The following is a 24,407-nucleotide window of genomic DNA, read 5'->3' as shown; positions in this document are numbered from 1 at the left end:
ACAAGGAAGTGAACCAGGAAGAGAAGAGAAAGAAGAGACATATTTGAAAGATATTTTGGTGGTAGAATGGGAAAGCCATGGAGTATTTTTTTTAAGCTATGATAAGGGGCCATTTTTGAATTCTTTATTAAAAAACGGACTAACAGATGCCTGGAAACAAACTTTGGACATTGACCATAATTAAGGGCAGGAGGAGAGAGTGGAATCAAAGAAATAAAGAAGGTGCCTTTTGGTGCAGCAAACGCCATTGCAAGTGGCAGTGTGTGCCGGTGTCTCTCAAGGCTGCCACGCCTCCCTGAATTGGCCCTTCCTCCCCCAGCCTTGGTCCCAGCCACGGTCCGAGCCGCAGTCCTGGGATTGGAGACTTTTAGGTGGATCCCCTCCAAAGGGCAATTCAGAACATAGTTACCGTTAACTTCCAGTTTAAATTGTCTTCTGAACCGATTTAACAAGCCTGTGCCTTGTTAATATTTTTTCTCCCATGTTTTTTTTTTCTTTCTCTGTATTTTTTTTTAATAAAGGGACCATCTGGAAGCTGCAGGTCACGAGTGTATTTTGAAAGACGCCTTTGACTTTGAAAGCCCATCCGAAATCGCAAACTTCATCAAGGCTGAGAGCTTGGAGGCGGCCCTGGCTCTTCATCTCTACAGAGGAGGGAGACTCTTGCGAGGTAAACACCTGGTTCAAACGTGGGAGGAGCACAGCCTTCCTGTGGGTGTGCTCTCCTTGCTGAGGCATTTTCTGAAAGGCTGTAACTCGTGCCGTTGAGAGCGGAGTTGTAGTGGAGCTGTTTCTCCTGCCTCGAGAGCATCATCCTGCCTGTTTCCACGTGTGCTCCTTCACTCCAAGCACACTTTTCAGAAGTTAAAAACATTAGGCTCTTTGACAAAATGTCGACGTGGGCGCATTCAACTGGTTTATTAATGAGGGAACCACTGAGATGCTAAAGCCAGTTGAAAGAGCTTTTGAGGGACTGGGCGTCGAACAGGAGATTTAGTAAAGATTATGAAGGTGGGAGAGGGCAGAGCTCAGGGGTAGAGCGTGTGCCTAGCATGCACGCCGTCCTGGGTTCAATCCCCGGTCCCTCCATTGAAAAATAAATAAGTAAATAAATAAACCTAATTACCGCCCCAAAGAAAACAAAACGAAAAAAGGAATGCTAGGGTTGGGCGGCTGGGTTGGCTGCAGAACTGGCTAGCGTTCAGCAGGGCAGTCAGCTGTAAGCTTTGGGGTGATTTTTTTTCCTCCTGATGTATTTATTATTCGGGGGTTACTGGAGAAACAGAACAACACACGAGTGTCAGTGTGTATCTGTCTGTCCCTTAGCATACAGCCGTGCTGAGGCCTCATGTGTGTCTACACATAACGTCGTGGCGCAGCCAGTCCCTATGATAAATCTTCCCACACGCACGTTTATGCGTCGCGTATATGAGAGTGGCGAGTCCCACGGTCTCCCACCTGCAAGCGGGGCGCCCAGGAAGGCCGCTGGCTTCATTCAGCCGAGTCTGAAGGCCTGAGAACTGGGGGTGGGGGTGGGGGTGTAAGTCCCAGTGTGAGTCCGGGAGCCTAGAACCGGGGCGCCGCTGCCGGAGGCGGGAGGGGGCGGGCGTCCCCGCGCAGGCGGAGGCGCGGGCGCCGCCCCGCTGCCATTTCCCGCCGCGGCGCGTGGGGGGCGCTCCGCTCCCGCAGCAGCGCACGCGCGGCCCCGCGGTCCGCGCCGACGCGCCCCCTGCCGCCGGCCTTCCGCGCGCAGATACGCGCGCCGCTTTACCTTCGTCGCGCGGTGCTCGCTGCCGTGCGCACCGTTCGTTCAGCCGGTTTCCGGACAAAGCCCAGCGATGCCGGAGTCGCTTCCACGTCCCCCGGCGCGCGCGGCGTGTCATTTACCCTCCCGCGTAGCTCAGCTCGCTGTTGGGGCCTCCGCTCCGCAGACCAGCGCGGCCGAGGCTCAGAGACACTGAGTAACCAGCGCCAAGTCACCCGTTTTCCGGGTGGAGAACAGAGACTCTAGGCCAAGGCTGGGCGGTGTCGGAGTCCTGAGTTCTCCCCCGCTACATTAGACTGGACGTATTTGAATGTTTGCTGATTGACTTAATGAACTTGAGGGCTGATCATCTTAATTATTGTTTTCTCAGAGCTTTTAAGCACCTACTTTGATATCCCGTCTACATCTTTCTTTTTTTTTGAATTAAAAATTTTTTCTTGGTGGGAGGAGGTAATTAGGTTTATTTACTTATTTTTAGAGGAGGTGCTGGGGATTGAACCCAGGACCTCGTGCACGCTAAGTACGTGCTCTGCCACTGAGCTACACCCTCCACCCCAGCCTATATCCTTCAGGTGTCTGTTTCTCTGTCTTTGGTGGTTTCACCAAAAGACTTTCTGCTGTTCTCTTAGCCCCCTTCAGCTTCTATTAGGGGAAGCTTCCCTCTGTGGCAAAGGCCGTAGGGTTATTTGTCCTGGGGCTTCTGTAACAAGTTACCGCAGGCTACCACCAAGCCAGTGGCTTAGAGTAACACCCGTGTACGATCCTTCAGTTGAGGTGTCAGAGAGCTGAAATGGGCCTCACTGGGCTGAAATTAAGACGTTCGCCGGGCTGCGTCCCTTTTGGGGGTTTTCATGTGGTGAATCCACTTCCTTGCCTTTTCCACCGTCTAGAGGCACCCACCCTCCTTGGCTCAGGTCCCCTTCCATCCTCAGAATCAGCGATGGCCGGTCCAGCCCTGCTCACGTTCGTCCCCTGCCTTCCTCCCGTGTAAGGAGTCTGTGATGACGCTGGGCCCACCTGGATAATCCGGGATCATCTCTCCCGTTTTAGGGTTAGCTGATTTGCAACCTCAATTCCATCTACCTTAATCGCCCTTTCTCCTGGAACATATTCAGAGTTTTGCGGGAATTATGGATGGACGTCTTTGGGAGCCACGGCCCTTTCTCCGGTCCCCAAAGATTCACGTCTGCCCCACGTGCTAAAATCACTCTCCCATCTCAGCACCCCCCGTCCCCGAGTCTAAAGCCATTGTAGAAGGTGACTCATCTCTACTAGGTGTGCTTGTCTGTGTCTGGCCGTCTGTATTTTTGGAGAAGGTCATGCCTTTCCATAGTAAGAAACATGAACAATATAAAATGTTACAGAGCAAAAAGTTAAGTTTCTCTCCCATCCCAGATATGTCATCTCCTGGGTTTCTTCTCCAGAGACCATGGTAGCCAGGTTTTTGCCTCCTGAATCCTTCCACAGGTGTTCTGTGTCCACAGAAATGCATGCTGATGGCTTTCATACACACATTGTGTCAATCAAAATGCACTCGATCTTCTCACTTTAAAAATTTTTTTCTAAAGTTTTCATTTGAGTTTTTTACTTACAGCCTCTCTGTATCTCTTATGTGTTACTGGTGTGCTTGGTACCTCGTGGCTCAATTCCTAGGAAAAAGATAGAACGGCTCTCCTTGCACGATAGAACATTTCTAAGGCAAATAAAAGATCAGTGCCTTTTCACGTAAGCACTGAAATCTCAGTGGAGGTGGCTTGTTTGGGAAACCAACCCCAGGATGAACTCAAGTGAGATCTGGTCTGTTTAGTGGTTTGCGAGGGCTTTCGTCTCTTTTGAAATTTTTAGGTGACCTTGGATGTCCTTCTGGGGAGCCATGTCTGATGAGCACACGGCTTGATCTGTGCACGGTCAGGGCCTCAGGAGATGACCAAGCCCAAGACAGAGCCGTCCATCAGCGCAGGGCCCTCCGCTCAGCGTAGACTCACTCTGGTGGAAAGTCCTTCCGCACTTGACATGCTCAGCATCTCTAGTGTTTTTGGTTCCGTGTATCTGTGCCCTCCAGGATTTATCACTGCTGCATTGTGTACTGTGCGTTCCTTGAAGATGCAGGAAAGATCTCTTTCCTCTCCCTGTTACAGTTCCTCGCCGGCACGGTGTCTGTTATTATGATCAACAGCAGGTCTAAAGTCAATATGTAACACAACCTAGCATAATATAATATAATGTAATATAACATGATGCAACGTGAACTCTTTCATTGTCATAAATACCAGTAGTTCAAGCTCAACCCATTTCCTAGAAATGATGAGCTTGGCTTTGATAGCTGGTTTTTCATGTGTTAAAATTGAAAGCAAATTGATTGAAAATTGTCCTGTTTCACGTGATTAACCCCAGGTCGTGTTCATCATAGTGGCACCTAGTCTGTTCAGGAGAGTTAGATACAATGAAACAAACAACAAAACACAGTCCGCATGTTCTGGGAACTTCGGTTTTCGATGTCATTGCTTTGGGATGTTAAGCAAGAGTGGTTTCCAAAGTTAAATTCTGCTTTGTTACTTCCCCTAATTTTGCAGGTCATGGAATTCCATTTGGAGTCATCTTTGGTGGAACTGATTTAAACGAAGATGTTAACCAGGGAGAAAAAAACAAAGTGATGGGGAAAGTCCTTGAGGAAGCCAGGTAATACTTCAGAGAATTTCACAGGAGTTAGGCATTTAACCCTTTTGGATGGAGTTCGTTGAAACAAAAAGATGAGGAAACCAGTAGTTGGGGTGGTTTACGTCTTACTGTATAAAGTCGGTTTCTTTCTGTTTCATTTGTTTCTTTCATTTGGTACATTTTTATTTTGCTGCACATAGTCATTGTAGACCAGTTACTGCACTTGGATAATTCTTGGACCACGGTTAATATTGGACACACATAACCTTAGAAGGTTCTGCGTGGTGGAGGAGACAGAATTCTTGTTAAGAGTTAATATAAACCCCAGTTTTATTAGCTCACAAGATAGGTGTTGGTCTTGTGCCTTAAAACTAGGCTTGGATGTCATTGCATTTCAGGACCTGCTTCTGCCTGAGGACTTCCCGAACATAAATGTGGCAATACAGTCTTTTTACAATAGGGCGTACTCCATGTGTGTGTGTGTGTGTGTGTGTGTGTGTGTGTGTTACAATAAATAAAGGTATTCAAACAGCTTGAGCTTCCTTTGAAAGGTCATCTGTCATATTACGTTTTCTTCCGGCTGTTGTTATATTGTACAAATGTACTGCCTTTAGATTTCTGCAATTTGTAATGCACTCTTACAGAAGGAAAAATAATTCTGCTCGGGAGAACCAATATTGGATGAATTCATCATATGGTATCACTAGCATTACTTACTGCATTGTTATTAAAACACACATTGATTTTTAGTTGGGGGTGGGTATTGATTGAAGTCAGCGGGCAGGACAAGTTGCATGAATCCGATTTCTTGCCCAACACAATTCAGCCCACTTTTCTAGAAGACAAATTATTGACCTTCGTCTAGCTTTCTAATGAGTGTTTCATTTTTAATCAGATGATTTTAAAGAGGTGTGCTTTTCCCTATGAGGTGTATTTTTCAACTTTTTTAGTACTTAAAACTCTTTTTCCTACATGGTATGTGTACAGCGTGCGAACTTAATGTTAGCATCAGCTTTTTTGGCTGATGAATATTATAATAAGCGTTTGGTAACTATAAATACCAGAATTAAGTAAGGAGTCCTTGAAATGTGTGGAAATTGTTTAGTGAAGCCTCATCGAAGTGCATATGAGAAAAACAGTATTGCCAAACGAATGAGCAAAAGGGGTTTGTATGAAATGAAATTGACGTGATGGTGGGGACAGTTATGTGGGTGGGGGACAGTCCCAGCCAGCCGCTGGGCTCCGACGCACATGGTCAGGTCCCTGCACCTGGGACATTTTCCCGCCCTCTCCCCCTCTCTCCCTGAAACTTGCCTCGCCCTCCCCTGCTTCCTGTTGGAATTGCGGGTGGAGCTGCTCCCTCACTCCCTCGTTCTCTTATTTAATCGTATTTAGCAGACATTTTTGCCCGCCTCCTGGGTGCCAGACACTGCAGGGGCTGGGCGGTGGCTGTGACAGAGCGACGTGACAGCTCCCGCGGGGCTGACATTCTCACGGGAAGACGGATCATGATGCTTGCCAAACAGGCGGATTTATCGTTCCACAGAAGCCGTCCTGACGGTTACACTTGTGCATTTGTCCGTGAATGCCGCTGGAGGGGAAAACGCACGGTCTCTGTGTCGCTGGCCTGATTCTCTGCTCAGCGGCTCTTCTTGCTTTTGGGGTCTTGCTTTGCTTTTTTTTTTCCCCTGAAAGTTTGAAGCTGTCAGCTGGTTTGTTCACTGGCCACGTGGGGAGCCCTGATGTCTTCCAGAAGTCCTGGTCGTGGTGTTAGTGCTGGTAGAAAAGTAATACTAAACGCTGTTGATCAGGTGTTAAATGAACTAGGGACCGAGAACCGTGGCAGGCGATTTACATGCATGGTGTTACCGGTTTGATTCTTAAGTTTCTCGCTTATGCAGTTTTGCACGAAGGAAGGTTTCTACTCCATCCTTGGACTCGCTATTTAGTTGCTTTTCATTCCTTGTAATCCTCATTTCTCGGCATAAGGTCGACGCCCTCTGATGACAGCGTTTGCATTTCTCGCCAATGTTCTGGGGCTGTGGAGAGCATCTCGTAACTGGTGCCAGGAGTCAGACCCCGGCTGGGCTCGGACGGAAGGCCCGATGTGGTCTGTTCCTCCTCGCCCACATTTACTCTACCCCTAGGGGAGGGCCCCTCACTTCTCCCCTAAGCAGGGGGCGTGTGAGTGGCTGTGTCTGGGATGGTGGCCAGTTGTGGGAGAGGGAGGAGGGGAAGACGGAAGCTTGGAGAAGACACAGGCAGGGGTCACCCCGGGGGGAGCAGTCACCTAAGGATGGTTCTTTGCTGCAACAGTTTTCACTCCGCTGTTTGCGTAATGGTGATTTTCTGTTTCTGCCACTCCTAGAAGGAGTTCATTAGTTGGAATTCTGCTATAGGGACGAGTTGTCTGTTTGACCCCATTTACTCATTCAGTTATCTGTGTACATCACCGTGGACCCAAGGATGTTTATTCAACTCTCTGGGTTACCCATCACTCTTATTTATTTCAGTGCCCAGGTCACCCCACCGATGGCCACGGGAGAGGCTTTGAGTTGAGTCCTGCATCCCCTTAACAATCTCTCGCCATTCTTGGGGCACTTTCTTACTTTCTGGAGCCATAAGTTGTCCCTGGTTCATTCTGTGTGTACCCAGCCCTGCTTCTGGGGAACAGCCGTTTCTCGGTGAACGGGGGCATTAATGTTCCTTATCCACGGACATTCAGGAAATCTTGGGTACTTTAGCCTCGCCTTCCTTTGGTGAACCTGCTGTCGTGGATGTGAGCGGAGATGAAGTCTAACGGCCAGTGACTCGCGGCACCTTCAGCGTCTTAGCCTGTCTCTCGCGGTTTGTTCGGAGGAGCTGCTTTCTGCCCTGATCGTTTCCGTCATTTTTGTTCCCTTTTCCAGGTTCGCTGTCGCTTTCACGGAGTCGATGAAGGAAACGGCGCAGACGCAGTGGGTACGTGTTCCCTCCGCGGCGTGATTTTGGCCATGCGGACCAGGTCGCGGGGGCGGGGGACGGAAAGGGCAGCGCTCCCGGCGGCCCTGCGCGCTGCGGCCGCGGGGGCGCGCAGCGTCTCCCACACGTGGCTGGTTTTTATTTGTGCAGATGCTTTCAAAACGTCACTGATTTTTTTTTTTTTTGATGTTCTTATTGAACAGAAAAAGTAGCCCGTGGCCACCTCTTTCCATGTTTTGTCTGTTTTCCTTTTACGTGCCCAGATGGGATGCTTTGCAGACGACGCCGTGCGCGGTGCAGCCGCCCGCACACGCTGAGCGGCAGGTGGCAGGTGCAGTTTCCTGGGTTGGGCTGTTTATTTGAGAAGCTGTAACCAGTAGAGGACTTCGTAGCTCTGCAAGTGAATGCAGTTATTGACTTAAAACAAATTTATTGCAGCTTAGAGGGCAGGTGGAATGAGCTGGTGGGGGTCTGAGAGCTCCGTGGGGAGTTCTCTAAGGCATGGCAGAGCCGGCATCCGCAAAACTAGAGAAACAGCCCTGTGGAAAAGGCTGTTTGCTGTGGCGGGAAGCCCTGCAGGTGGCCTGGGTGGACCGCCGCCGTGCTGGGCCCTGGGGTCCGCCAGCCCAGCGTCGTGCACGGCACTGATGGCCGTGGCATCTGTGGGCGTCATTCCTCTGTGTGCATCTGACAGGCTCTGCACATTTTTTATATATAAGCTTTCAATTTGTAAAATCTGATGCCTGGAAACGGCTGCACTGGGACAAGGGCAGACCCAGCTTTGGGGAGGGCTTTTCTGGGACTTTACCAAAGCTCAGAGTCCTGTGTGCATGTGAACGTGAAGGTTCACTGTGGCCAGAGAGTGTCCACGCTTATTCCTCGTATCAGACTAACCTGGCAGAGAATTGAGGTTGCGTTTTTCAGTGCAATATATTTTTCACACACACACACACACACACACACACACACACACACACATTTAAGGCATTGTCTGCTTTATTTTTTGCATTTTTTTAGGCTTCATTCCCTTTATTTTTTGCATATATATATATTTTTAGACTTCACTCGCTTTATTTTTTGCATTTTTTAGGCTTTGTTCGCTTTATTTTTCACAATCTCATCTATATTTTAAATCAGTGCAACTGAATGAATGAATCACGGCGAGCTTCCTGGCTCCCAGGTTCACCTTTGTACCGTTTGCCCATCTGCCTTCAGGCAGGCAGTCACATACACCCGTGGTTCTCAAAGCGGGGGTTCCCGGGACTTTTTCAGGGCCTCCGCAAAGTCAAACCTATTTTCATAATAACATCAAACCAGCTTTGCCTTTTTCACCCTGTGAAGAGCAACGGGGAGGAAGATGGCTGGTTCCTTAATCCCGGCGAAGGTGGTGGCACCAAGTGTACAAGCAGTCCCGGGCTATTCACCGCCACCCACTTGTAGTTAAAAAAAAGCCAGTTTCACGTAAGAATGTCTGTGATGAAGCATACAAATTATTCATTTTATTAAATATTAGCCTTTGAATACATTTTTTTTAAACGTTCTGTGTGACGAAACAGGAAATACAAGGGGGAGGGTGTATAGCTCCGTGGCAGAGCACGCGCTTAGCATGCACGAGGTCCTGGGTTCCATCCCCGGTACTTCCATTTAAAAATAAATAAATAAATAAACCTAATTACCCCCCCAAATCTATGTAAATAAAAAAGCTGATAAATACCCCTCCCTTTCCAACTACTCAGCGAGAGGTGGCTCTTCCTTTATGAACCTCAGTCAGAACAGCCTATGGAAACAGACTGACTGGGGCAGCAAATGTGACACTGTTCTGCTGTCTTCTGTGAAGCCAGGCATAAAAGAAGGCTTTCACCTGTTGAAGCATGTTTCTCCTCCATGATTTTCCCCCCTTTCCCTAACTTCTCAGTCTTATTACTGTCACCTTTGTCCGTAAATCCTTTGTCCCTCCAAAATTGGTAGAGATGTGTTCACTTACTGTATCAGTCATTTTTTGCTATGTAATGAATCACAGTAAACAGAGTGTCTTATGAAATTTACCATTTATTCTTTTTTTAAAACTGAAGTATAGTTGATTTACAATGTTGTGTTAGTTTCTGGTGTACAGCATAGTGATTCAGTTTTATATATATATATATATATATATATATATATATATATATTCTTTTTCATATTCTTTTTCACTATAGATTACTACAAGATATTAAATATAGTTCCCTGTGCTGTACAGTAGGACTTTGCTGTTTATTTTATATTTAGTAGGCTAATGTTTTTTTATAAGTAAATTTTGGGAGAACTTGAGTAAAGGAATTTATTTTGGGGAGAGGTAATTAGGTTTATTTGCTTATTTATTTAAATGGAGTGGCTGGGGATGGAACCCAGGACCTCGTGCACGCTGAGCACACACCCCACCACTGAGCTACACCCTCCCCCTGAGGTGAATTTGTTTTTATAGTTTAAAGTGATGGGAACTGGTTGTTAAACTTGATGATGAACCTGTTACTTAATACAGATTTTTGTACTTTTTGGGGGGGTGGATGATTTTTCAGTAAAGTTCAGCATCATACCTTTATTTGATTAATTTTTGCAAATAAAAACTATGTAATGAGGAGCATAAAGGTTCATTGTTGAGCCACATTTATGTAATTCTTTCAGATGGCTCTTTTGCAGAGAGACTACTTTCATTTACATGTTCTGAACAGTGATACAGTTTTTTGAGTAATTAAGCTTCGCTCCTCGTTACCACATTTCCAGCTTTTGTTTTGAATTCTGTATCCTTTATTTCGGGGAGCAGGCTTGGCTCAGGCAGAAGCCTAGTTAATTCTTCCTAATGATTATCAAACCAGAACCAAATTCCGGTAATCCCCAGATTAGGAAGATTTATGACCTTTGCTTCTTAATGGCTTTTGTGATTTTTGTGTAGCTAAGTACAGTTTTGAGCATAAAACCTGGCCTAAAACTTGTGTTTTTTTCAAACTTAGCCTACGTAAGAACACAGACATGTGCAGGCAGGCTCTGGGTACCAGCGCTGTTAACAGAAATAACAGTGCAACCTCCAAGGGTGAGCTGTGCATGCGACTAAAAATTTTCTGGTGGCCACATTTTAAAAGTAAATGGAAACAAGGAAAATCAGTTTTAATAACAGGCTTTATTTAGCCTGCCTCCCGGAGGTTCCTTGGTGCCACGTCTGGTTCCTTGGTGCCACGTCTTTGAAATTGAGCGTACATTTTACACTCAGTGGGGGGCACACCTCCGTCCAGACCAGCCTCGTTTCGGGGACTCGGCAGCGCCGCTCTGCTGACCCCACTGGCAAGCAAGGGGGAGCGCCCTGTTGCCGGATTCCTGACCCCCGTGCTTCTCTGCTCTCCGGGGGTGGAAGATGTGTGAACGAAAAGGAAACGAGGGAGGGCTTATTTTGTAAGCCGTGGGCTACTTTCAGCCTCTGGGGAAGCCAGGATGCTCCTTTAGAAACCTTGTTTTGGAGGCTGTTTCCCGTCATCCAGCTTCTCTGGCTGACTCTCCACAAATTAGTTTGGTTGGATTTCGACAACGATGGCTTTATTTTATCTCTTAATTTGAAGTGCCTTTGTTTGGACCCATATCATTTTTTTTTTTTAGTGTTCTTTATATCAGCCTCAACTTGATGTCCTTAATTTGATGCCTACTTTGTCGAGGACACCAGCCCAGAGGGCTTTTCAGCCAGGTCTGCTTGCTACGTCGTTAGCATTTATCACTCGAGTTCAACATCCATCGTGTTTGGGGATAGCACCAGTCTGTTGGTTTGTGATATCAGAACCTTGATTCGGTGTTTTTAGGAATTTGATTCACCCCCACGTGTCTAACTGTGATATATGCACGGTGGAAATGGAAAATTAGTCTAAAGAGAATTTTGATTTCTTCCTAGGGTTTGTAATAGACATGCAGAATGCAAATCCGGGCACTTCTAACGCTAGTTTAGAATGTGGTCTCTAGATTCACCAGACTTTTACTAGAAAATGTAACTGTGTCACCAAAATAATTAAAAAGCGAATTGGGTATACATTTTTCTTAACTGAAGGCTTTCCTCTCTGCAGAGGCAATGACTGAGGTTTAATTTGTCTCCACTGGGTTCCAAACCCCACAGGCCTATGGAGAAAAATCAAACTGCACTGTTCACATGCTTTTCCTAATAAGTACTCAGCTAAGAGGACTTTCTCTAAATTCAAATATTTGTTTATGAACTATTTAAAAAAAACTCCTGAGTTTGAGTAACCATTGTGTGGCTCAGTTATCAATCAGAAAAGCATAGTGAGGGGGACAGGGGCACAGAGTGCGTGCTTACCTGGGTTCAGCCCCCCGCAGTACCTCTTCCAAAAATAAAATAAATACATAATTGCCTCTTCCTGCCAAAAAAAGAGAATAAGAAAAAGAAAAGCACAGTGAGAACCAGCAAGGCCCATGAGGGCTTTTCGCCGCGGTGAGTGCCAGGCCAGGCTTCCTGGCGGTGATACTTTATCCTGATTTTGTTTGTTTGTTTCGGAACTTTGGAAAGTTTGAGTCACTGCCTTCCGGGGCCGAATTTACCTGCCTTGCTTTGGCGCCTATTCAAGAAAAATAACCTTCTGGAAGCAGTTGTGGGAGGCAGGAACTTATAAAGTGTAATTTTACTTTCATTGTGTACATTTACTCACCACCATTTTTTTTTTGGAAACTGACATACAGAAGGCAAGACAGAGCTCACCGGCTGTCATGGGCGCGGCTCGTGGCGCGGGCCAGCCGGAAGGCCGCCGTCGGTGCCAGTGCTCGGCTCGGTGAGCTGCCTGCCGCCCGGTCGCTGCAGCGCGCTGCCCTCTGAACTACTCCTTGTCTCTCCTCCTTGCCGCACGGCCCCTTGCTTTGTGTCTGATCATCTCTGAAAATCACCTTGCCAGCAGCAGGAGTGTTAAAGGAACCCAAAGGATGGAAAACTCCTCAGTCCCAGAGCACAGGTTGCAAGTTAGCCTCTCCCACGACCTGGGGCACAGGCTGTTAGAAGGATCAGAAACATTGCTTCTAATCCGTCAGAGCACTAAGACAAGAACAGTAGGGGACACTTTAGAATAAAATCAGCGATCATTCCATGTTATTTACTCCATAGATTTAACCGTGCATTTATTTTTAATCTTCCCAGGAATTTTCCCATTGGCATTCCTGTTTCCTGAGTCGCTGGACTAGATTAGGTTAGATGTTACACACTGAGCCCTTGGTTTTGGCCAGGGAGGTTCTAACAGTTTCATTCTGATGGCCTGCTCCACACCAGAACTGGATCCCAGTTCAGTTTTCAGACTTCCTCCTCTTCTTGTTTGCGGATTTTTTGTTTTTCCTTGAAAAATCTTTCTTTGGTTCAGTTGCAGGAATTCGGTGACAGGGTTGTGCCCCCTCCTTTTTATTTTTGAAAGTTATTTTCTTCCCTTGCTTAAAAAACACATTTCTTAAGAAAAGGGAGAAAACAGATCTGTATCCTCCCGAAAAGGGCCTCATTTCTCTGTGTTTCGTAATGTTCTTTGAGAGCTTTATACTTGCGGGCCGTGATTTTCTTTTAAGTAATTTGTAACTGTTTTAAAAGGACTTAACAAAGACATCATTAGAAGCTGTATTGTGACTTCAAAACAAAGATGAATGTTTTTGCCACCTGTAGGGGATGGAGTTGTGCATAGATTTCAGAAGTAAAATTTATTATAGTTTCCCCTTGCGGCAAGTTTAATTTCGGAAGGTTATATTAATCAAAAAATGGGAAACCTTTTTGTTATTGCTGTCTGTCTGCTATTCCACTATAAAAAAAAAAAGGCATAAATGAGCTTTGGGGTCTGTTACAAAGTCACATACGTTTATACTCATCTGTCCAACAGATGCACATGCTTTTTAGGTCAAATTAAGTAACGGTCTCACAAAGACGTTGAAAGTGGAGAATCCTCCCTCTCCAGCTTTCCTACAAACACACACACACAAGCGTGCACACGCACACCCACACACACCCAGAGTCTTTTTCATTTAATGGGTCAATGAGCATGTCTTGCAAGGGATATGAGATAAATATATATATATATATATATGTATAAGGCCTCTGACTCGTGCTATTTCAAGGCAAGTGAAACAACAATAAATGTTGAGCAAAGAAAGCTAATTTGTATTTAGAACATTTTAATATAGAAAATGATTTTCCAAGTCAATAGAGACCTGCTGGCTTTTGCTAGATTATTTTTTTTCTTTTTACAATGATTAAAAATAACCCAGCTGCAGATTTTTGCTACTGTGCCTCTTTCCTTGATTTGCTGGGAAAAGAGCATCACATGTCATTCATGATGTGTTTCGAACGTCCGTATAGGATGTGGTCCTTATTTTTTCCAGGGTTGCCACAGATTTTGGGGCAGTCGTGCTCAGAGATGTGTAAAGATCCGCAGATAAATCCAGACATTTCCACGTGGAGTCAGTTTGCTCTGTTTGTAGAGCTGAGATACCCACTTAATTAGTTTTTGTCTCTGCCCAAAGGGATCTTCTTGGGAGGAGCATTTGAATTCATGTATTTCTAGTGAAAACAGTGGTGAGACTGTGAACGCTATTTTGCTTTGCCTTCACGAATCCAGTTTACATAGAATTATGTTGAGTCTGTTTTTGTCCAATACTCATATTACCTTCAGAGTGAAGATGCCTTCCGGGTATGTCTTTGACAGGGCTTCAGTGTCCTTATAGACGCTTTCTGAGCCAATGTTTTAGACTTTGGGCTGTTTTGAAGAAGAGGGTTTCTTCTCCTCCAGCATCTTCACCTCTTCCCCCTCCCCCTCCATCTCCCCCTCCCCCTCCTCCATCTCCCCCTCCTCCCCTCCATCTTCCCCTCCTCCCCCTCCATCTCCCCCTCCTCCCCCTCCATCTTCCCCTCCTCCCCCTCCATCACCCCTCCTCCCCTCCCCCTCCTCCCCTCTATCTCCCCCTCCTCCCCTCCATCGCCCCCTCCTCCCCCTCCATCGCCCCCTCCTCCCCCTCCTCTTCTCTCTCCCCTTCCTTTTTCATCTTCATCTCCTCCTCCTCCCCTTCCTCCTTTCTCGTCCAAAGGGAGGGAGGGAGTAGGCGCTCTCTGTTCAAGGATTTGTAACCCAAACCACGTTTCTCCAAACTTCCACTTCCAGCTTCAGCACCTGCTGGGCTCTGTCCCTGGCACGTTCTCTGTCTGAGCTTCATAACTTTTCTTCTAACATAGTAACTGTAAATTTGTAACATTGCATTACGGCTGATTTAAGAGATGTCTTTGTTTGTGCTTCTTACTTTATAGATGCGCGGTACTTTTTAATGGGCGAACCCCCATTAAAAGCAGAGGTAACGCTTTGCTTTTATAAAGTAACTAGTCTGTGAGCGGCTGTGTCGATGATTCTTTGCGATATTTTCCAAGAGAATCTTTTTTTATGGCTTTCATTTCATTTCTAAAAAGCAAAGGTAATGAATCATCAAATTTACTTTTTTTTTTTTTCTCCCTTCTTTTCAAAAGCCGCATGCTAGGGGTAAGATCTTCGTCCAAAGTCAAGGTAAGACTTTTTAAATATATATATATATATATTTGAAAAAAAAATGAATCCTTTATCTTTTTAAAGACACATACTAAAACACTTATGAAATGTTTATGAGCAAGATGTCTGGGGTTTATTTAAAAATAGAACAGATACACTTGTATTATTTTCTGACATTAAGGTAAAAGATAAATAGGAAAACATTATAAAAGAATAATTAAAAATGCAGATCATTTAACAGGAAGTACAGATACTGTCAGTAAAGATGGAAAAAGACGGATGGGCTTCTTTTTTTGAGTTGAGTTGAGTTGAGTTGAGCTGGGGGCACCCGGAACCCTCTGCCTCCCTCTGCAACCCTTCCTGCCCTCCCCCGTCCTACCCTGGTGGTGGTCCCTTTCCTCAGACCCTCGGGGTCTCCTCAACATAGCTAGTAAACCGCTGTAGAAATCGGGGAAGCAGGAGCTCCACAGAACACGTAGCTGGTTCCAAGCTTAGGTTAGAGCCAGTGCTGAGGCCAGGGTCATAAGTTCAGGTCCACCTTACACGTCACATTGTCATGGTTTAAATGCCCTGATGGTTTCAGGGATCCTTTGAGCAGCAGAATCACTCATCAAATAAACTGTTTCTTGGAGCCCCTGTTTAAAAAAAGACACGCTGACTCAGCATATATCAAAGCGGAGGGGGAGGGTGGTGTGCGTGTCAGGACAGGCCTGGGGCTGCGTCTCCTGTTCCTCTGCTGCAGCCTGGTTTACAGTCAGGGAGGAGGCCGGTGCAGCCGGAAAAACGGGCTTTGATGCAACACGTGGTTTCAACGCAGCCTTTACCACCTATACACTGGGCCATTGTGGACCCCGATTAACCTCAGGGAAGCTCAGTTTCCATAAACCGGAGGCGTCAGCCTGCTTAACAGGACGTGAAGGTTTCCAGGACGGCGGGGACCACACCCGCCCAGAGTCTGCCAGTCTGGGCAGGGTGGGCCCTCCTTAACTAGCTGCCGTTGGCACCGGTCAGTGTGAGGGACCAGCTCAGGAGGGCACTGAGACCGAAGTTACATTCCGTAACATTTCAGATCTTTTCTGCTCTCAAGACAATCTGTTAAATGTTGCCTCTGGATCTTTGAAATCTTTGTTCATCTTTTCAGAGGATTTTAAACTGAAATCTGTTTGGGGAAGCGGCCCGGATAGCAGGCATTCATGTCTGATTTGGAGAGGGGTGGGGTGAGGAATTTTAAATGCAGACATAATTTCTACGTGGTTTCTATTAGAGTTTAGTTGGTAATGGTTTAGATATCTGGTTTTTTCAGAACTCAAGCTTTCTGCGTCCTGGAGACAGTTTGGCCCCGTACCGGGCGGTGGGGTGAACGTGATGGATGTTTTTCTCCTTGGGACCCAGGGGCTGACTTTAAGCCTCGCGGGCTTGGAGGGGTTAACGGGAACTCAGTGACACCCTCAGGATGCTGAGGTCCTTCTAAGAAGCGGGCGTGACGGTTGTTTAGATGTCAACACAACATAGCTGGTCGTGTCTCAACAGCGCGAGCCTTCTCTTTTCCTCTTTCCCCAGGAATTTCAACAGCGCCGAACGCCGCCTTTAACTGGAACAGCTTCCTTCAGCGTTCAGGTAGGAGGTGAAATCTTCCGGTAGGATTTTCGCTGAAGTGCGTCTTGCCAGCAAGGCTCAGTTACTTGCTAGGGTCACGCTGTTTTGAAGAAGAGCCTGTCAGGGTCAAAGTAGAAGAAGGGGAGGGGCCCGGGCAAGACCAGAACAAAGCTCGTCTCTCCCCATCCTCCGAGACCTCGTCGGTGGGCTCATCCCCGTGAGGAGCCGCGGCTGGGATGCGGGAGGGGCGCGGGTCGGGCAGCAGCGCCGGCCTTCCTGATGCTGCTCCTCAGACACATGTCCCAAGCGTTTGGCGTCATGCGGCGTCTGTTCCTATTAAAGATGCCAAACTCATGTGTTCAATTTGTGCGACTTCATTAGCTGCACATGTAACAAGTGCCCGTGGTTTGAAAAAATAAGAAAATGGAGATCAGAGTAAGAAACAAAATTTTATTTTTATTTATTATTCTTTTTTTCTTTTTCCTTTTTTTTTTGGCGGGGGGAAGGAGGTAATTAGGTATTTGTTTATTGATTTGTATTAATGGAGATCCTGGAGACTGAACGCAGGACCTCGGGCATGCTCAGTGCACGCTCTACCACTGAGCGGTACCCTCCCCAAGAAACAGAGTTTTAAACCACTTGAAATCTCAGCATCACAAAGGGACTGCTATGAAGTGTCTCGATGTGATCTTTCGGAACAACTTTGCATATATATTAATGCTTTTTATGTACTTATATATCATATCAATATTATAGCTGCATTACACTGTTATGTATTTTTGGCTCTTAAAATCACTGTATATATGAAATCTATATATATGTAATATTCATAGATTTATTATAAATACATAGCTAGGTATTTGATCTACATTATTTACATTATATATAAATTATATATAAAATATATATAATATAGATCTGATTTTTTATGTTTAAATAATACATATGTATAAATCATCGTATAAAACTATTTTTATTTTATTTTATTTTTATTTTTTTCCTTTTTCAGTTTTACTAGGTGGAATTATTACAGTTCACCTGCACATAGACATTGCATTGCACATAAATACACATGTACAGTGTACTGACCATTTTTTTTTTAGTTTACAAAAAAAGAAAGTACAGTCAAACTGTGCTTTCTGCGCAACCTGCTTTATTTATTCATCATGTTAGTAACAAAATGTGCTGACTGAAAAATTTTTCTAAGTCAAAGTAAAATGTCCATCGAGAGAAATGCAGAGACTTGAGATGTAAAATTAGATGAGTTCTGACAAGTGGACTGATCGCCTTCCCACCGCTCAGGACAGTTCGCTCTTGTGCTTTCCCGCATTTAGTTCCCATCCCTCCGTAAGGGCCCCCCGTCCCCCATTCTGTCGTCATCCATTAGTTTTTACCTGTTCCCGAACTTCCTCTGAGTGGATTCATACAGTAAGCGCTTTTTGTGTCTGGCTTTCTTTTTTCTCCACATAACATTTTTGAGGTTCGTGCACGCACACTGCTGTGTGTAACTGTTGTTCTTTCTTTTTCATTGCCAAGTCGTACTCCACTGCATGGATAGCTCTCCGTCCTCCCACTGGTGGGCTTTGGGTTGCTTTCCTTTCTTAGCTGTTGTGAATAGAACTGCTCTCCACGTGCTTGTGCAAGGATTCTGGTGACACTTTTTCATTAGGGTTGTAAACCATCTGAAATTACTTTTCATGTGTGGCCGGCAGTGGAGATCAAAATTCAGTTTTTTTCCTCTAGGTTTTAGTGTCATTGAAGGCACTTTTCTTTCTCTGTTGAATTGCTCTGGTTACTTTGCTAAAAATCGTCTACTGTACGTGTTCCTCTGTATGTACATGTTTTATATCCACCCTTACGCCAGTATCATGCTGTCTTTGCCACAGATTTATGCTGTGTCTAGAAATCAGATAGCGCTAGTCGGCACTTTTGCTTCCGAATTGTTGTAGCTCTTCTAGGTGTTTTGCAGGTATAAAAATTGAGAATCATCTTGTCAGGTTTTTATAAAATCTCTTTGCATTGACTCTGTAGATCATATTAGAGAGAACCTGATATCTTAACAATAATTTGTCTTAAAATCTCTGAATGTGCTGTATCTGTCCATTTGTTTAAGTCTTATTTATCTTCATAATGACTTGTATAGGCCTCTAGTGTTGTTTAAAAAATATTCTTAAGGATTGTATTCTTTTTGATATGCTGTAAAGGTTTTTTTTAAGTTTCACTTTTGAATTTCAGTTGTTGCTAGTAGATGGAGATACATTTGATTTTTACACATGGACATTACGTCCTGAAATCTTCCAAGTTTATTAGATCTAATGACCTTGTGTTTTTAACTCCTTGATTGTATTTAAAATTCTCTAAATGTGTTCAAGCAATCCCTTTTGTCGGGCGTTCAGAGTTTTTAAGCACTTTTTGATATGCAGCGATGAAGGTGCTAGGGTTTCAGTTCTTCACATTTTTTACCTGATTGTTTTTCTAGGGCAGTTCCTAAAACCAGAATTACTGGGTTAGATTCTGCATTTAACCAGGGCTTGCATACGTCTGCTGTGAGGGTCCCTTGGAAAGCAGCATCAGTGTGTGTGTGTGTCAGTGATGCAGTGAGGGTACCGTTTTCCCCACATGTAGTGCCTACTTTGTGTTTTCTGTGCATGGTACGATCCAAGCAGGGTCATGGTGTTTAAGCACAATTTGGCTGTATGGTATCTGTAAGCATAGAACGTTTAGTTGTCCACACGTGAGGCCCACAAGTTGACAGCTGTTTGGGGTCATAACTGCCTTACAGGCTGATGGACCCAGTAATTCTGGAAAAGCACCAGAGCAGCTAAAATCGGTTACTGGACGCCGTCTGAAGCCTAAGAACCCATCTGTGCAAACCTGAGAGGTTTCTCCCTCGAGACAGCAACACAGAGGTACCATTAGGGGAGCTGACGCCGCAGGTCCTGCTCTAAACTTCAGAGAGGAGACCGAAGATGGCGAAACCATGCCCTGCCCTCGGCAGGCACGAGGACCACCCCAAGCCTATTTCGGCGCCAAAAACTTTGAACAGAATCTCCGCCACATACTCTATGTCAGCGATAGGTTCCCTTGAAAAGAAAATGTTTCCAAGCATCTGGTTAGAAATAACTTTCCAAGTGTTGCACATCCATCTCGGCAACAGCGTTACCATCTCGGCAACAACGTTACACACGCTGTCGAATTGCTTCATCACGTCAGGAAGCGGGCGCTGTTGCTCAGAACCAGTTGTGAGGCTGTTCCGTCTTCTGTGTGTCCCAGGTCACCCCTGCGGTGTCACCAACATTCATGATTTCCAAAAGGCGGGTGATTTGTCACCGAGGTCTGTAGCCTCACGGTTGATCGTTTCATGGGTCTTACTGTTGAGCGATGAACGGACCAGCCAGGAGAGTTAAAAGACTCCTTAGACAACATTCCCCCTGGGGACCGACTTGGCTGCCGTTTCTTCGTGACGTGAGCAATTAGGCGCCGTAAGTGTATTCAGAACGCGTGGGCTGAGGGGACCCCCGGCTGGCGCTGCGGGAGCGGACTCTGGGAGATACTGGCTTTCGGGGAGGATGCGGGCTCAGTCGGCGTCTCCGTGTTTTATGATCAGGCATCTGTTCTCATTTGTACGGTTGTTCATCTTTGTTGCATTTCAGACCCCAGAGATGGGCCGTCTTCCTCGCCCGTCCTCTGCCTTTCCCTGGCCTCTGGAGCAGCCTGGGATTGTGATTTGTCACTTCCAGTGTGAGCTGCAGACCGGGAACACAGCAGACGCGGTGAGCTTGATACAGACTGTTAGCGATCAAACGCTCACCCTCCGGATTCTTAGGAACGATTAACCTTGAAATCCAGGGGGTGGGCGGGGAAGGGCCTCATTTAACACTGTATCAATAGGCGGGGGGCTGATCAGTTCCCAGGGTTTATAGCCTCCTTCTCAAGTATCTGATGTCAGTTTTATGAGGCATTGGGTGTCGCAGGAATTCTGAGAACTCAGAGTTTTATCTCGAATCCCTCGCTAGCAAATTCGCAAATCTCCTTCATTTAAAACATTAAGTCAGTCTTGTGCTCGCCGGATTCCACGTTCAAACAGACCAACCAGGACCAAATACGGGGTAAAGTAGATTAAAGGCACCGAGTGGCATTGTTGTAACTCCACGTGGTATTTACAGCAGCTCTTCTGATGAGAAGATAGACGTTTGGGCATCAAGTCAGTCACCTGGTCTTTTGAGTTTTCATGTACATCTTAAAGGTTGTTACAGTTCAGTGATCCATGATTTTTGCTTTTAAATGCCGGTGACTAACGCACCTAAAGAAATGAAGGCTCCTGGGTCGTCCCATCCCAAAACCGAGAAGGCTTACACTTCCCCTGCTGCCCCTTCTTTTTCTTTTCCCCCCACTTTTGCTTTATTTCTGTTTTCATTGTCTATTGAATTTTCTCCCTCTGTTTTTTAAAACGTTATTTATTTTTCTAAATGGAAACTCTCATAGGCAAAACTCAGATGGGACTATTTTCCTTGCTCAGGCTGTCCCTAGGAAAACTCACCTGTTTTCCAGATGGAAAACTCACAGACTTTTCAGCTAAAATTCACTGGCTCTCGCCGCTCGACAGAAGTTCTTGAATCCTTTACTCCTTGTAACAACACGTTGAAAAAAAATTTAAAGAAACAGAGCTCCTGGAATAGAACACGGCGAAGAAAGTGGATTAAACATGGATTGGGTTTCTATTCCAGAACCAGCTCCTGAGTCACTCACAGGATTAAGGAATGTGCTGCTTCGTCTGTTGGGACCGATGTGGTGCCAGACTGTGAAAACGACACATTTTGTTTTGAAGATAAAAATACCGTCCTCCAGGAAATGGTCCCGTCGGAAAGACACGTGACGGGGTGTGTTTGTAAGGGATGAGTTCAAACCTTGACTTGTTAATCCTGGATAGTAGAGGAAAAGTAAAGAGAAGAAAAGTAAGTGTCAGGTTAAAAGGAGGAAAAGGGGGAGGGTAACGGGCTCAGTGGTACCGCGTGTGCTCAGCGTGCGTGAGGTCCTGGGTTCCATCCCCAGTCCCTCCACTGAATAAAAATAAAAAATAAAACGAGGAAATGAAATCCACTAAAAGAAAAATTATGTAAATACCTGCCTCACCTCCAACCCCCTACGGGCCAGCCTGTTTTCGTTCTTTTTTTTTAATCTGAGAATGAAAACAGTGCATTTCCTGAAAGCTGCCCGGGGCCCCAGGGAGCCCGGAGTGGATTAGCTCAGAATTGATGCCTCAGGGAGGCAGGCCTGAGATCTTGGCTGTTTGATGAGGAGTTTTGAACTATTGTCTTAATTTCCTGAAAACAATCTTGGTGTCTGTGGGAAGTGCACATAAGCTCTCAAACCCAAATGCTGTCTCTGCATTTAATTTTTAGAAAAATCTTTAAAAAAAAAAAAAGATCCTAGATAAGACAAAGGATTGAGGTCTCTGTTTGATCATGGTCTCATGCAGTTTTCCAAATTCCTATGACATTGAATTCAGCCCGGGAAGAAGAAGGAGAGAGAGGCAAGGGGATGTGGGATTAACTCCGTCTCCCCCCAGGGTCTGGTGGGTCGGGGGTCTCAAAATCAGTGTAGTGAGTCGGGCACCAGCAGCTTTAAAACTGAAATGAAATGAAATGAAATAGGAAATATCAGAGTGCCTCGTATGTAATAAGCCTAAATTATTCTTTGAAACTACTCTGTCTGTGTGTCCGTGTGTGCAAACACATACATCTCATGCGTACGGGGTTGCGTTCCTGCAAGTCATAGAACATCCTGAAGCTTCTGTAGATTGTGGATCCTTCTTTCTGGAGGGTGGCTTTCCTAGGGAAGCTGGGTTGGGGTGGGGGTGGGGCGGTGCCTTGAAGGCCATTTTTCTCGGGCTTTCCCTGACCAGAGGGCTTCACCTCACGCAGCGGGTCTTCCGAACCATCTGTTCTGAGTAGCTGACGCGAGTCAAACCGAAGAAAAGGGGGCAGAGTTGTTCTCCAACATCTGTGCTTGTCACAAAGCGAGGATGAAGAACTCAGTGCCACCTTCTCACTGAGGCATCAAAGAGGTTCTTAAAACTGCTTTTTTTGAGGATGCCATCTTTGTGTGTGTGTGTGTGGTTTTTTTTTTTTTTTTTTGTATTTACTTCTTTTTTTTTTTTAATTTGGTGATATTCTCCAATTTCCCCCTTTTGGTAATTTCACGGCGCTGCTCCTTCCTTCCTTCTTCTCTTCTTCTGTGGTTGAGTCGATACGCCATGTACTTCAGGATGATGATGGGAGGGGTGCTGTGTCCTTCTCACTGTGTCACATCTGGAGACACGGAACTTCAGCTTCTCCCATCACCGGTGATTCTTTAAAAAATGTATCAGATCTCTGTGTGTGTGCAAATAAAGGCATGTGCACTGGGCTAAGGCTTCCTCTCGGTTAAGTGAGTCTTTCTCAGTTTCCCCACGTCCCCCATGTCCAGGTGTTATATTTCCTTTGTCATTAATAAGTGATTTTTGACAAAGCACTTGTAATTTCTGTCCTGGTCCAACTTGCCCTCACTGGGTTTTGCATTCATTACGGTTCTTGCCTAACTGTGTAGGTTTTGGCTGTTTTTCACACCCGACCTTCCTATCCTTGAAGATATTCTTTTTTTTTTTAAGCACTTTTATTTATTTAAAAAAACTTTTTCCCCTTAATGGTGGCACTAGGGATTGAACCCAGGACCTTGTGCATGCCAAGCGTGCGCTTTATCACTGAGCTGCACCCCCCACCCCCTTAAAGGTAATTCTTCAACTTGTATCATTTATTAAAGAGAATAGCTTGTCTCTTGCCCCCAGGTTCAAACGCCTGACCTCAAATTCTTCCCATCACACATTCAAATTCCAGACGTAGCTTCTAGCTTAAACTTTTGATCCAAGAAGTTCTCACTAAGGTTTGTATTTTGAAGGTTAGTTTCAGGATCCTGAGAATACCAGGAACATACTCAAAACAAAAACTCAGCATATCTCCATGGAATTGTCAACAGTTGTTCGGAGACAGTCATCATTGCTCTAGAGCTTTCTAAGGGGACATCTGAGTCTCAACATTTCGGTAAAGATTTTCTCCAGAGCCGGTTCTGTATTATTATTACTATTATTATTGTGTTAGGGTGTTGATAATGTATCTCCTTGTATTCACTCTGCCTTTGTTACTACTCAAGACATGAAAAAGCACCGAGGAAATGAAATTGCACTGAGGATGGGACCAGTGGAAGGAACGAGTGAAAACCTTCTCCTCGCTTGCTTTTATGTCCAGTTACATACACTTGGAAATGATGAAGTTTTAGGTTAGCTTGGATTTATGATATTAATCATTTCTGTTGACTCCCTGACCTACTGCTGCCTGACAAACCCCCCTCAACATATAGGGTGGCTTACAACCAGCACCGTGTATTTTCTGATGATTTTGTGGGTTGGCAGTTTGGACTCGGCTCGGTGGGAGCTCGCATCCCGGCCTCCCCTGTGTCTGCTGGGCTCACTCGTACGTTTGGCCGAGGCTTGGCGGTCCCCGCGTGGCCGCCTCCAGCCTGGGGGCCTGGGCCTCTCTCCACCACGTCTCATTATAAGGCGGCAGCGTCCCAGCGGGTGAGGGTGCTGGGCACGAGGCTTGGAGGTCACTGCTCACCTTGCCCTGCGCGCTGTTCGTGGTGCGAGTCACCAGGCCAGCCCAGAGTCTAGGGGCGAGGAAATCGGCTCCACCTCTTGATGAGAAGGACCACCGTGAATGTGGCCTTTGGCAGCTACCTTACTGACAGCTTTCCGGCAAACCTAAACCTTCTATTTTATAGATCTATGGGCGTGTATACATTAAGCCCGTGTCCTCGTATATACACATGCGGACTCAAAATATTACATACATGGCATTCATATATAAGCC

At 45.7% G+C, this 24,407-nt stretch overlaps 1 protein-coding gene across 15 annotated transcripts in view; it reads left to right on the top strand.

Annotated features, from left to right (window-relative positions):
• GLT1D1 (glycosyltransferase 1 domain containing 1) overlaps positions 1 to 24,407 on the top strand; it is a 99,958-nt gene that overhangs the window by 15,539 nt on the left and 60,012 nt on the right. For 12 of the 15 annotated variants that reach the window (XR_012503589.1, XR_012503590.1, XR_012503591.1 and 9 more), the window contains 6 exons: positions 522 to 670; positions 4,339 to 4,444; positions 7,333 to 7,384; positions 14,889 to 14,925; positions 16,468 to 16,524; positions 23,692 to 23,817. Coding sequence is in view for 11 of the 15 variants with exons in the window: in XM_074356090.1 (XP_074212191.1) it covers positions 522 to 670; positions 4,339 to 4,444; positions 7,333 to 7,384; positions 14,889 to 14,925; positions 16,468 to 16,524; positions 23,692 to 23,817 (527 nt within the window). In the remaining 4 variants the exon portion in view is untranslated. Of the gene's footprint in view, positions 1 to 521; positions 671 to 4,338; positions 4,445 to 7,332; positions 7,385 to 9,846; positions 11,094 to 12,091; positions 12,181 to 14,888; positions 14,926 to 16,467; positions 16,525 to 23,691; positions 23,818 to 24,407 lie in introns of those variants that run through there. The other 3 variants (XM_074356092.1, XM_010948387.3, XM_074356093.1) reach the window with 2 other exon arrangements.

This window comes from Camelus bactrianus, chromosome 32, assembly GCF_048773025.1.
Source record: "Camelus bactrianus isolate YW-2024 breed Bactrian camel chromosome 32, ASM4877302v1, whole genome shotgun sequence".
NCBI classification, from domain to species: domain Eukaryota; kingdom Metazoa; phylum Chordata; class Mammalia; order Artiodactyla; family Camelidae; genus Camelus; species Camelus bactrianus.
Note: the sequence above shows the minus strand (reverse complement) of the source record. Positions and strands in the feature narration are given on the sequence as shown.